At 41.5% G+C, this 13,815-nt stretch overlaps 1 protein-coding gene across 2 annotated transcripts in view; it reads left to right on the forward strand.

Annotated features, from left to right (window-relative positions):
* Positions 1–13,815, forward strand: part of PRKG1 (protein kinase cGMP-dependent 1) — a 999,829-nt gene that overhangs the window by 880,458 nt on the left and 105,556 nt on the right. For both annotated transcript variants that reach the window (XM_081955689.1, XM_081955688.1), the window contains exon 9: positions 4,155–4,229. In XM_081955689.1, the coding sequence (XP_081811815.1) occupies positions 4,155–4,229 (75 nt within the window). The remainder of the gene's footprint in view (positions 1–4,154; positions 4,230–13,815) is intronic.

Genomic DNA, 13,815 nt, shown 5'->3' on the forward strand with positions numbered 1-13,815 from the left:
GGCTCTCCTCCTCCCCAAAGAGAGGGGGAAACGTACTTTCCTCCCCAAAGAGAGGCGATCCTCTGGCTCTCCTCCTCCCCAAAGAGAGGGGGAAACGTACTTTCCTCCCCAAAGAGAGGCGATCCTCTGGCTCTCCTCCTCCCCAAAGAGAGGCGATGCTCTGGCTCTCCTCCTCCCCAAAGAGAGGGGGAAACGTACTTTCCTCCCCAAAGAGAGGCGACCCTCTGGCTCTCCTCCTCCCCAAAGAGAGGGGGAAACGTACTTGGTGAATGTCGACATTCACCGGTGTAAGTCAGAAATAAGGGCATTTAGCAAATATTTCGGACATTCACCAAGCGAGATTGGTGAATGTCGACATTCACCGGTGAATGTCAACATTCACCAATTTCGGTCTTTCACCGTAACATACACACACAAACACACACATATATTTCCTGCATGCAGTGATTTCTAGAAACAACACCTGCTCGTCTCAATGGGAAAGACCCATGCATCCCAGATGCGAAGACAGTCCAAGTGGTCTCTCCCTCTGTCTCTCTCTCTCCCTCGTCTCTCTCCCTCTCTCTCTCTCTCTCTCTGCCTTTCTCTTTCTGTCTCTCCTTCTATTTCTGTCTGTCTTTCTGTCTCCCTCTCTCTTTCTCTCTCTCTGTCTTTCTCTGTCTCTCTCTCACTCTCTCTGTCTCTTTCTGTCTCTGTGTCTCACTCTCTCTTTCTGTCTCTCTCTTCTCTCTCTCTGTCTTTCTCTGTCTCTCTCTGTCTTTCTCGGTCTCTCTCTCCTCTCTCTCTCTTTCTGTCCCTCTTTCTCCTTCTGTCTCTCTCTGTCTCTCTGTGTGTGTGTGTGTCTCTCTCTCTGTCTATCTCTTTCTGTCTCACTTCTCCCTCCCTCCCTCTCACTAGCTCTCTCTTTCTCTATCATCTTCTGAAGGTGGGGGGGGTTGAAAAGGGGCCCATTTTTGTGCCTCCTGGGGCATCTGTGCACCCCATTTTTCACCTCCCCCACCCCCAGAAGCATTCTACTGGCAACAAATGGGCAAAAATGGCCCGTTTTTTGGCCAAAACCTTCCCCTCACGGCCAGTTGCAGGGCGTGTGGATCCCGCTCGGAGAAGGCGGAGCGGCAGCTCCTCCCTCAGCCAGGAGCCAGCGGGGGCTGGTCGGACAGGCAACCTTGGCGGGAAACTCCAGTCCGCCGCCGCCGCTGCGCTGTTGCCGCCGCCGTTGCACCCAGATGGAAAGGGAGCCTTCGCGCCCCCCTTTACGGAGCCTCGCGCCCCCCCTGGGGGGCGCGCCCCACTATTTGAGAACCACTGCAATAACTGATTAGGCCTGAAAGCAAGTTTCTCATAGAGACTTATTTAACTAGATTTATGGAAAAGGGATAAAGTGAGAGAATTTGGACAGGTGGTACTTTTGCTTCAGTGTTAAAAGTATACCTTTATTCTCTTGTTAATAATCTTTTGCTAGACAGGGGCATTAGCTATCCATCTTGTTGATAATAAAAGGATACAAAGATTTTCCAAGCTTGTGAATGTTATCAAGCCAATTGTCTTCCCTCCCAGTGTTTTAGAAGATTATCAAAGAGGTACCTGTATGAGCAGTTCAAAATCCTTGAAACTATATTGACCATCTTTTGAGATCCATCGGGACATTTGAGTCAAGATAGCAATAACAATAGCCCTTCAGAAGGATGGAAGGCTAAGTCAACCTTGAATCCCATCATGATTGAACTCCAGGCTTCGGTCAGAGTTTGCCTGCAATACTGAATTCTAAACACTGCACCACCAGTCATGATGTTGCTTCATTTGAAACATTCCTCCGAACAATTTATTGATACCCTATACCAGTATCAGCAAACCTTTTCAGCACCGAAGCCAAAACAGGAGCGGGCACATGGGAGAGCACCAGAAGAACTGGAAGAGCAGTTCCCTGGCATGCGCATGTGTGCTGGGGCTCCCGTGCATGCAAAGACCAGCTGGCCAGCGCGCATGTGTGCGCCGGAACCTAGAAAAGCAACGGGCGATGTCTGGCATCCCCGGAGAGATGGTTCTGTGTGCGACTTCCGGCACACGTGCCATAGATTCACCATCCCTGTCCTGTACTATGTGCCTCATTCTGTTCTAAAACTGCCAATACTTATTCATCTAAATTAGTGTGAAATATTTGTAAGTTTGGCAATTAGAGACAAGGTATTATTTATGCAGTTTAACTGGAAAGGCAATAAATTGTAATCTTTTAATTATTACTCCTTCAGACTTGTGTATGTTTTCTCCAAACTATGCACTCCGTAGCTTTTAAACAAATTGGAGATCTATGCAGAGAAAGGAAAACCTTACTTAAACTAGCCTGGCTTTTATAAGGACCATTGTGGAATGCATCTTTGTGTAGCTTTGAAAGTCATGATCCATAAATATAGTTATGGCCCTTTGGTTCTTGATCTTACATGCATTTTTTATTCTATTGATATGTTACATTGTGGGAAAAATGTAAGACAACCGAAACTGATAGGTCTAAGCTAATGCTTGACTTGCATTCTAATGTGAAGGTGAAGATGGATCAATAAACATCTTGATCTGACCTTATTTTGTTAAAAAGGGTGTCAGACAGTGCTACTCTCTTTAATTTCATATTAATTAATGTGTCGGTGCATAAAATGTTTTTCTCCCTAACGGGACACATATTGATGTTTCTCAGTGATGCAGCATTTTTACCTTGCAGATTTTGGTTAGATTTAATTATTATTGAAAGAAAGGAAATGCCAATCACTTATGACAAGTGAAAGTGATAGTCTTCTGCAATAAAAGCACCAAGCATAGATGGACAATTAATGCTCAGCAAAAAGAAGGACTTATCTTATGTATTTAGGTGCCTTGTTCCAGTAATATTTATCCTAGAAATAACCTGTAATGCATTATAAAGTATAGCCTTTATTGTCATTGTACATCATGTATACAACAGAATTGGTTATAACAGTTATATTGTCTTTCTCCCATGCGATGGACAGGAAATAATTTAAATGTTGCTAATCAAGGTGTAAGGGGCAATTAATAGTCTTTGTTGTCCAATTAATTCAGGGGGAAATGCTTGTGTATGGGACAAGGTTGTGGGGATAAACAGTTGATGCTGTTAAAATATTCAGAAATGTAATCGTTATTGGAAGACAACCAATAAAGTGCATTCTACCAATAATGGATAATATTTGTAGCTCAGGGTTAAAATGTGGGGTCCTTGGTGCTGTCTGAGCTTGGCTGTTTTCTTGCAGATGTTTTATTGCTAAAGTAGTTAACACTCTAGCAATGATGTTACCTAGTTTGGTAATGAAACATCTGCAGGAAAACAACCAATTTCAGAGAGCATCAAGGACCTTTCAAAATGCATTAGAAGAAATTAAACCTAGAAGCAGGGAAAACAAAACAATTAGTTACTTGAAGAAGATAACTGCTGAGAAACATCTCGTTCAATACTTGAAAATTTATTTATTTATTTATCTTTCTTTCTTTCCTTCCTTCCTTCTTTCTTTCTTTCTTTCTTTCTTTCTTTCTTTCTTTCTTTCTTTCTTTCTTTTTACTATCTCAATTTTAGATATATCCCAGATTTCATTTATTTGTTTATTTTAACTTTTATTTATTTTTATTACTATTATTGGTGGCAGAGTCAGCAAGATGTTTTAGACTGGATAGCCAAACAATAATATTAAATTAAACTTGTATGGTGCCCGATTTTATTTATTATTTATTGTTGTTTATATCACCTCTCTCTTCCATATGCTCAAAAACTGTTATTTATTAACTATTGTTATATCTTCTCTTTTCCACCTGCTGAAAAACTCCAAGCCTTCTACTCAAAAGGACATGGAGTTAAATTAACTTTCAGGAATTGTTTTGGGTTGTGATGGGATAAAAATGAAATAAGTGAATAAAATAGAAATAAAAATAAAATCAATGTTAATCATGATTCCATGGTCAAATGGAGGCCTTTTGTTTATGGGAGATAGACATTGAATCAAAATTATTGGCATGGAAATCTATTTGTGGTGCAAATGCGTGTTTTGTCACGGTATTTTATAAGATCTTAGGCAGACCTTGCACAACAGAGAATGTTCACAACTCTTCAAGTTAAATCAGAAACATTTTCTTTAAATTGTGTCTTAATTTTACAGCTCTTTCAAACATTTGATTGGAGGTCTGGATGATGTTTCCAATAAAGCATACGAGGATGCTGAAGCAAAAGCAAAGTAAGTCTCAGTTAATCTGACTTTCTAATATTCTCTTTATTATTCTTTTTAGAATGCTGCCTTTTAAGAAGGGGAGAGAACTAATTAAGGCATTTTTCCCCTCCAAATACTACTATTTTCTTGTCAAAACAAGAAACCCTAAAAAGGAACAAATGAGAGATAACTGTTCCTAATAATTAATTGCTTTTTTATTATACCATGTTACAAAGATGCAAAGCAAATAGCGCAGCATTCTTGAAGACAGTGGATAAATTCGTGCAAATAAAAGCTGCCCAGCCATATTATCCAATTCAAGAAGTAACTTGGTTAGTTAGGTAATATAATTCTTCGATTGCATTTGGTGCAACAGTTTTTCTATTTCTGTAACCATCCTGATAAAGGGAGAAAGCAGTCCTGATGTGAATGTCAGTTTGAGTCTGCAGAACAATTTAATGAAAATAATGGAAGGCAGACAAACCTCTTGTTTCTCCAAAAGCGTGCGGAGGAAAAACTGCAGAGATTGGGAAAGGCATAGGAGGCAGGATTGGGGGAGAAAGCCTGGTCCCGCGTGGGAGAAACTGCGGTGATCACATGCCCCTCCCCCCCGTTCACTCCATTTTGGGCCTGAAAAGCCTCCTGCACCAACCTGGAAGCCAAAACAGGCAGGGGTGGGGTTCATGCATGGGGGGGCACATATGTGGGGGGCACATGCACAGAGAACACAAGTGCATGTGTGGGGGCAGGGGGCATGTGCAAGCGGCGATCACATTGCATTTTGGGAATTGGGGCACCTGGATGTACATGTTCGGGCGTGGGCAGGCGCTTTGGGCACTCAGCATCAAAAAGGGGTTAACCATCACTGTTCTAGTCCAACTCCCTGCTTAAGCAGGAAACCCTATGCCATTTCAGACAAACAGTTGTTCAATCACTTCTTAAAAGCTTCTAGTGCCAGAGCATTCACAACTTCTGGAGTTCCATTGATTAATCATTCTACCTGTCAGGGATTTTGTCCTTAGTTCTGGGTTTGCTTCTCTCCTTGATTAGTTTCCATCCATTGCTTCTTGTCCTGCCTTCAGGTGCTTTGGAGAGTAGCTTGGCTCCCTCTTCTTTGTGGCAACCCCTTTTGTATTTAGTTAATACTGTAGCTTATTTCCAATCCACCATGATTCTCAGGGTGGGATGCAAATAATAAAGCTACAGTAGGTCATGGTCCTATCAGAGCCCGGTTCGGAGGAGGAGGGGGAGGGTTTGGAACCGGGACCATCTGATAGGGATGGCACGTCTCACTTGGCATGTTTGGAGAGGTCAAGGGCTGACAACGATGCTATCCCTCAGGCATTGGGAAAGGTGGTCGACCAGACAGAGGTCTGGCTGCCTTCACAGACACAGGGGAAGGTCAACTGCTAGTAGGCAGTGCTGATAGGCAGCAGATCTCCTCTGATGAGAAACAGCTGCCTCCTCCACTTGATTCAAGGGCACTGTTGTGTACTGTCGGGTCCGGCCAGCAGAGGGCGTTGGGAGAAACGCCTCTGATTGGCTCAGGCGCGCCTGCCAGCTGGTGGAAAAAATACACAACCCTCATTGGTTCACCGTCTGACATCTGCATGTATAAATAGCTGTCAGACGGCTACTGTTGGGCTTGTTCCTGTCAGTTCTGTTCTGGTTAAATAAACATGTTAGATTGGATTCAGCTGTCTCCGTCTCCTCTATTCAAGCCACAACAGGCACGGAGAGTGGAGAATAGGCAAGCTCAGAGAAGGGTTGCAAGACTACCCCAGAAGAGGTCATCCCTCCCCTCCTCCTAAGGAACACCTGGAGTGGAGTAACTTAAAGAGAAGCCATGGGGAGTTAGTCTTTGCCAGGAACAAATGTTTGTTTTGGATTCTATTCCCCCGGCTTTGACTCGGACCTTTTTGCCTTGCTTCGAGGACTGCTTTTTGCTGTGCCGTTTGTCTTACCCTATCCCTATGGACTGCTTTTGCCATTTGCTTTGCTTTACCTTCAGAACTGCCTTTGCCTTGTACCTTGTCTTTGCTTTCAGAACTGCCGCTTGTTTTATAGCTGGGCTTTGCCTTGTGGACTTTCCTGGTCAGTGATGTGCGGTGAGGTTTATGGCTGGTGAGGCTGGTGATGTCATCAGGAAAGCGGGGAATGGGACCACGTGTGCAGGAGGCTGAGGCAGCCTCAGCCTCCTGCACATGTGGTCCCATTCCCCGCCTTCCTTAGTCAACATGAAGGGGACCGGGGAGCCCACTCCGTGATCCCGCGGCTCACGCTCTGCGGTCCCCTTCATGTTGACTCAGGAACGGGGAATGGGACGTGTGCACATGTGGTCCGATTCCCTGCCTTCCTGAGTCAACATGAAGGGGACCACGGAGCGTGAGCCGGTGGAGCGCGCTCCGCGGTCCCCTTCATGTTGACTCAGGAAGGCAGGGAATCGGACCACTTGTGCCTTTTCCATTTTTTTTTCTTTTAATGATAAGAGCGGTGAGGCTCTGCCTCCCCTGCCTCCCCTGACCGCACGTCCCTGTTCCTGGTCATATAAAGGCTATTGTTTGGTGGACTGAGGTAGTGCATTCAGAGTAGTGTGGGATTGAATCTTACTAGTCATTGGAAGGCCAGTTGTTGAACACTTCTTGAGGGCAATAACATGACTCTCTAAAGAGTTGTTTTATAACCACCTGGGTTATAACACAGTAGAACAATAAGCCAACACAAAAGGTAAACTATAATCAACGTTGAATCGCCAGATATTCCACGGTTGCAGAATAAATGTAAGTGCATGAGAGGAAAGGAGTAACCAACCTAGCTGGCAAGGTTCCGTTTTGCACTTTGTATTTGTATTTATTTGTATTTATTAGTTTGTTAAACATGTATAAAAGATAGCAGGTATAAATATAAACATGGATATAAATGAATGAAATGAATACAAATAGATGAGGACAATGGGACAGGGACGTTAGGCATGCTGGTCCGCTTATGCATGCCCCCTTTGCGGACCTCTTAGGAATGGGGTAAGGTCCATGATAGAGAGTTTAAGGCTGAAGCTGTGAGGGTTAGAAGATGTAACAACGGAGTCAAGTGGAGCATTCGAGGCATTGACCTTGTCTCTCAACGTTCAGCTTTATTTTATATAATATAATCTACAGGCTGTAAGTGCTAAATATATGAAGAAAAATGCTTAGGAAGATTACTTTGAAAATCTATCCTCAGAACACTATGTCAGGAAAATTATTTATTAAGATGAAATAAAATCTTGTTGGAAATACTGTTCCTTAGACTTGGGCATACATTTTAATCCACATTTGGCAAATTGAAATAGCAGGCTGCTATAATTGCTACTTACATATTCTTCCACCTGAGTAAACTCAATAAAAAACTTTTACAACCATGCATTATAGTTTAATCTTTTCTGGGAATCCAGATGTATTTTCTATCAGTTTTTGAACTAAATGAGAAAAAGCAGATGCTTGAAAGGCAAAAATGGGAAATTTCCAAAAAAGTATAAAGTACAAATAGTAAATTACTACATCTATAAAGTTTCAAGAGTGTTGTGATTGTTCTGTAATATTGTGGTAGAAGAAGAGACCATTCTACATTCTTTAAAGTCTTTATTTTATCCACCTCTAGGTCAGAAGTGGTATTCAGCAGGTTCTGACCAGTTCTGGAAAACCGGTAGCAGAAATTTTGAGTAGTTTGGAGAACCAGTAAATACCGGTTCTGACTGGCCCCACTCCCATCTATTCTCTGCCTCCCGAGTCTCAGCTGATTGGGAGGAAATGGGGATTTTGCAGTAACCTTCCCCTAGAGTGGGGAGGGAATGGAGATTTTACAGTATCCTTCCCCTGCCATGCCCACCAAGCCATGCCACACCCACCAAGCCACCCCCACAGAACTGGTACTAAAAAATGTTGACTCCCACCATTGATCTAGGTGTATGATCTAAGCAGCACAATGGAAAATCACACAAACAAATTTGATGCGAAAATAAATAAATATTCACACTTGATTCTATAAATAAATTTATACCGGTTCGCTCGTACTTCTGTGCATACACAGAAGGGTCTGGGCAGGTGGGCGGAGACTCCCCACACAGCCACTATCAGTTTGCCCAATCAAGGCCGAATCGGGAGCAAACCACCTCTGGTTCACACCTATATATTATGTGTGTATTCACATATATAATATCTAAAAAATCCTACCTAGAACAAGCTAAAGGTTTATCCATAGATGAGTAGCCAATTGGGGGGTGGAGAGTGGGAATCAACCAAAAGAAAAAAGAAAGACAGCCTCATTTTATCACTTTTGTACTCTGGTTTAGTACACATTTTTTAGAGATGAGGCTCATAAACAAAACAGAATTATTTATTTACTTATTTTCAAAATCTATAATACTGTGCATCCCAAACAATTTGACTCTGGATAACCTACAGGATAAAAACAAGCAATAAATACTGACCATATAACAATAAGCCTTTCCAAAGTATAAATACAATAGTCCTGAATTTACAACCGGTTTCTTAACAACTGTTCAAAGTTATCACAGACACTGACAAAGTTACTTATGACCTGGATTCAAAGTTCTGACATCTGCTACCTCCTCCCCCACAGCTATGTGAATGTATTTTGGGCCCTAGACACTTATCTGGCTGTTTGCAGTGTCTCTCAACCACAATTTACCTTTTTGCCGGAAACCAACATTTACTCCTGGTTTCTGGCAAAAAATATATCTCCTGTAGTGAATAATGGATTAATGTAACTACCATAGTGTTCACTTAATAACTGCTGTAAAAAAAGGACATAAAATCAAACATGGTGATATGGTGACCTGTTTTACGGTCATCATGACTTATGATTGGAATTGTGGGTTCAATTGTAGTTGCAAATTGAGGATTGCCTGTATAAAGTATAAAATGGCGACCAGTATATAACAGAACCACCCAAAGGTGCATCTCTTACTCAGTTGGCCTTATGCCTGGTGGAAGAGCCAACTTTTAACCACTTTCCTAAATGTGAATAGAATTGGCACCCGTGGTATGTCGGGGGGGGGCATTGCTCCAGAGCAGTCACCAAAATACTTTAAAGATAATCTATAGCTTTGGTTTACATTTCCCTACATTGTCTACCATCTGATACAAATAAACCAGTTATCACTCTGAAGTTACTTCTGTTTTTGTGCTCTCCAAAGTTAAGAATCTGTCTTATGTAAAAATGGTTGTGTGTGTGTGTGTGTGTGTTCCAGCATAACTCTGGAATGCCTCGAGTAATTTCAACCAAACTTAATAAACAGATGACATGCTCTCTGGAGATAAATACTGTGGGAGTAAGACACCCTAACACCCCTTGGGGTGTGTTTTCTGTTAGGATGTAGCCTGTTGTGCCTTTAAATGGCTTCTACTGTACTGCCGTAAAATGGCTTTACTGTACACTGCAATGGAGTTGCCATGGTAACGGCTTCAAAGTACTCCACAAGGGGATTCCCTCTGGTAAGGGGGAAAATCCAACATTAGAAATTGCGTTTGGTCTAGACATTTTCCCCTTATAAATAAATACCCAGGCAATGCCGAGTTATCGGCTAGTTTACAATAAGAATAAAAAAATATTAGTGAAATGGTACTTAGAAGCCACACTAAAATCACCTTCATAGAAATGACATGTAAACTTTTTTGAAAAATTGCATCTGGCTGATTTTTTTTCTTGTAAGAGGGTTTTTCATGTTGCTCTAATAAATTTCAGCTAATTGCCCTTCAAGGGAATATCACTCAAAGTATCAAGCAGTGAGGTGACAGTGGGTGACAATGCTTACTATTCCAAGACTCTGTGGTGCTATTAGGCTAAGAAACATGATCATATAATTGCATTGTTTTGTCTGTTTGGGCTGAAAATAAACCATATAATTAGATAGTTGCTACAGGGTACTGTAATGAGCCATTTTGGTCTAGTGCAGGGGTCGCCAACCTTAAACACTTAAAGAACCACAAAGGTCCTAACCAGAAGCCCCCCCCCAATGAATTCTGGAGCCAATCAGAAGTCCGGTTCCCCCACCATAGAGTCTCCTCCTAGCGCAGTGTCCTTTTCCCCCTGTCAGTCCTAACTGAAAGCCCTATCAATTGTGGAGCTGACCGGAAAACCCGCCCCTTGCCATAGAGTCTCCTCTTGGCGCATTGAGCTTTCCCCATCCCAACCGGAAATTTCCCTCAAAATTGTGGCGCCGACTGGCAACAGGGAGTCACAGCAGAGGGATAAAAGAGCCACATGTGGCTCCAGAGCCACGAGTTGCTGACCCCTGATCTAGTGGTTAAGGCGCCAGGCTAGAAAAAAGGAGATTTTGAGTTCAAATTCCACCTTAGCCAAAAAAAAGCTTTGGGCCAGTCTCTCGGCCCAACCCATTTCACAGGATAGTTGTTGTGGGAAAAACAGGAGGGCGAAGGTGTGTTAGAGATGTTCGCTATCTTGAATTATTTGTAAAAATAATAAAGGCGGGATACTAATAAATAAGTAGTAGTTTCAGGGTGGGGAGGAGGGAAATTTACTTACACATGGTCAGAAAGCTAAACAGGAAACAAAAGGACAAAAATATTTCATCACCAGTCATCAACACTCAAAAAAGCAGAAATTAACATTCAGGATTAATATCAAAGAAAAAAAGGGGGGGGTAAAAATCAAGCAGTAAACTATACCCCAATCATGGAACTACAAAAAAGAAAACCCTTCCACCAACACTGATAGGGCGAGCCACGATATATATAAACAGAACAAACCCTTCTAGCACTGATGATATTACCTCCATGTCATGTCATCATGAAAAGAAAAGGAAATGTAAAAGGAAAAAGGCGAGAGCTGAGGTCAGGAAAGATAGTCCAATCCAACGTTTGTGTGTGTGTGTGTGTGTGTGTGTTTGAGAGAGGGGGGAGGGAGGGAGAGAGGGAGGAAGGAGGAGAAGGGAGAAGAAAAAGAAAAAGAAAGAAGGAAACTTCTTTCGCAAAGGAGGAAAACAAATGCTCTCACTTTAAATTGGAACTGAGCGTGCCTGGCTGTGGATTTGTGGGAGTTGAAGTCCAGTCTAAAAAAAATTTGAAACCCACCACTGTGTCAGTGCCTCACCAGCCATAAACCTCACTGCACATCACTGATTACCTCGTTGGATAATGAAACATCTGTAAGCAAACAACCAAGTTCAGAGAGCACCATGGACCCTATAGTATAGTTCAACCCAGAGCTGCAAATATTATCCTTTTTTTTTTTTTGGTAACACAGACAATTTTCTATTTCTAGAACTTTGTCTTTAAATCGTAGATTTTGAAATTTTTTTTAAAAAAAGAAACAAATAGGTTCCACAGACTTTTTGAAAACTCTTGTACTATATGAGTGTATTCATGTGTGTAAATATATGTAGGTGCAAACTGGATATTAGCTACAGATTGTCAGTACTCTACATTCATTATTTTTCACTGTAAAGAAATTCCTTGTTATAATATTATTCTGCTTATAAAAACACAAATCTGCCTACTGCACCTGGAACTCAGTATATTAGCTCAGAACCAACAGTTTTGCCTCAACTAAATTCTCTCCAGTAAAAAGGAAAGTGTAGATACCATCAACTGAATTGCTGGATACAAAGTCATACAAAACACTTTTCATTTGTTCAAACTACAGAGTTCCAGCTAAAGGGCAAGACAGAGGTTGCAAGTGCCTTGTCTTGTAACTTTCTAAGCTTCCTGCTCTTCTGGTGTAACCTATAAACTCTGTTGTACCCCACTGAATATTTTTTTTCTCTATCGTACAGTCAGAATTGAATTTTTCTGAATAAAAACTCTGGTTCGGTTGCATAACCTTAGAGATCTTTCAATAGACAAACAGCCATTTCTTGACTATATAAATGTGTGAATCAATGCAATGGAGTCCATGTTGAAATTTCAGGATTTTATGTAGTGTTTGGTTCTGTCAGTTTTCCATAATGCATATCCTTTATTATCCTCCCCACCCTCTCCTTCCCTCCCTCCCTCTTCCCCCCCCTCTCAAGTGAATACCTTATTTCCCTGCTCCATTAAATGACTGCAGTACTGTATGCTATGGCACACTACACAGCTTATATTAATTAAATGTGCCAATCTTCTTTTTTAAAAAAACTGGCACATTTGCATCTGCACAGTGCAGGCCCAGCCTCCAGTTTTCACTGAAGCATAGAAATGTGTTGTTTCCTTCCTCCTTAATTGCCCCTTAATAATTGGAGCACAGTGTTACATCAGCTATACTATACATAGGCAAACAGAAAGCATCACTGTTTCAGAAAGCAATGCTGTTAGGAAAAAAAATGGCAACCTTACTTGAGAGTTGGGAGAAGCTACTCATATAATTGTCATTAATACTCTTTATTCTGTTCTTTACTCCTTGCTTATTTTTATTAAAAAAACTTAGGTGCCATAAAAAGCACCTGTTTTGCCCATCAAATATAGAAATGACTTTTCAATGTGCATCTCTTTTAGCTGCAGAAAATTTGGTTCCCTTTAACAATGCCTTCTTTTCCCTCCCCCCCCCAAAAAGGCTTTTAAAACCCTCTTCCTATATCTCTTTGACATGCATTCTTTTTTATAGATTGCTCAGGGAGCCAGAAGATTGCGCAGATTTGGGATTTACAGTTAGAGTGGAAAGATTTATGATTTTCAGGGCCTGAGAAGACGAGCACTTCTTGGAGGTATATAGGGGAAATAAATAAAAGCATAGAGCTCTTAGCCAAACTTCAGATAGACAAGTTGGGTCTCTCGGTGAATGGTATCTTATCTTCAGATGCCTTTAGAGATTCATGACTTCTAGTTCCGTTTCAACATGCCTTTCTCCTCCCAATCAGAGTGTAATGATGCATTATAGTTTATCTTCTTCAAGGAGTTTGACACAGTTATCGTTATTACTAAAAAGGAAAAGTGTATTATCTAAACAATGATACATCGAAAGAGCTTCAAATCAAGGACACTGATGCAACTAGGTGTATAAATGCAACTAGGTGTATAAATGCAACTAGGTGTATAAATGCAACTAGGTGTATAAAAACTACAATGGAAGGAGGGTGTGGGTGAAAGTTGCTTATTTGCATTTCTCTGAATGGTTACCTGAGAATTAAGCCAACCTGGCTGTGTTCTTTGATAGGAGCCAAGTGATGCTAATATTGCTTCTAAAGTTGGTTGTGTTGAACTCAGGAAGGAAAGTAGTTTATTTGCTGTGTTTCCCCTAAAATATATGTCATATTATATTAATTTTTGCTCCTAAGATGCATTAGGGCTTATTTTCTGGTTAGGTCTTTTGGGGGGGAGATAAGTTCCCACTAAATGCATCCATCTGGATGACAATCTTAACTGGGGCTTATTTTGGGGGTAGGGCTTATATTGCGAGCATCTTGAAAAATCATGCTAGGACTTATTTTCTGGTTGGATCTTATTTGGGGGGAAACAGGTTATTAGGAGGGATTCCAAAACATATGAGGCATTGCTTGAAGACATAAGGTGCGTGGAATTCACAGATGATCAGTGGAAGAAGTACAGTTACACATAAGTGCAGGTACTTCTCGACTTACAACCAGTCATTTAGTGACCATTTGAAGTTACAACAGCAC

Source organism: Natrix helvetica (genome assembly GCF_964273705.1).
Source record: "Natrix helvetica genome assembly, chromosome: 5".
Lineage (NCBI taxonomy): Eukaryota > Metazoa > Chordata > Lepidosauria > Squamata > Natricidae > Natrix > Natrix helvetica.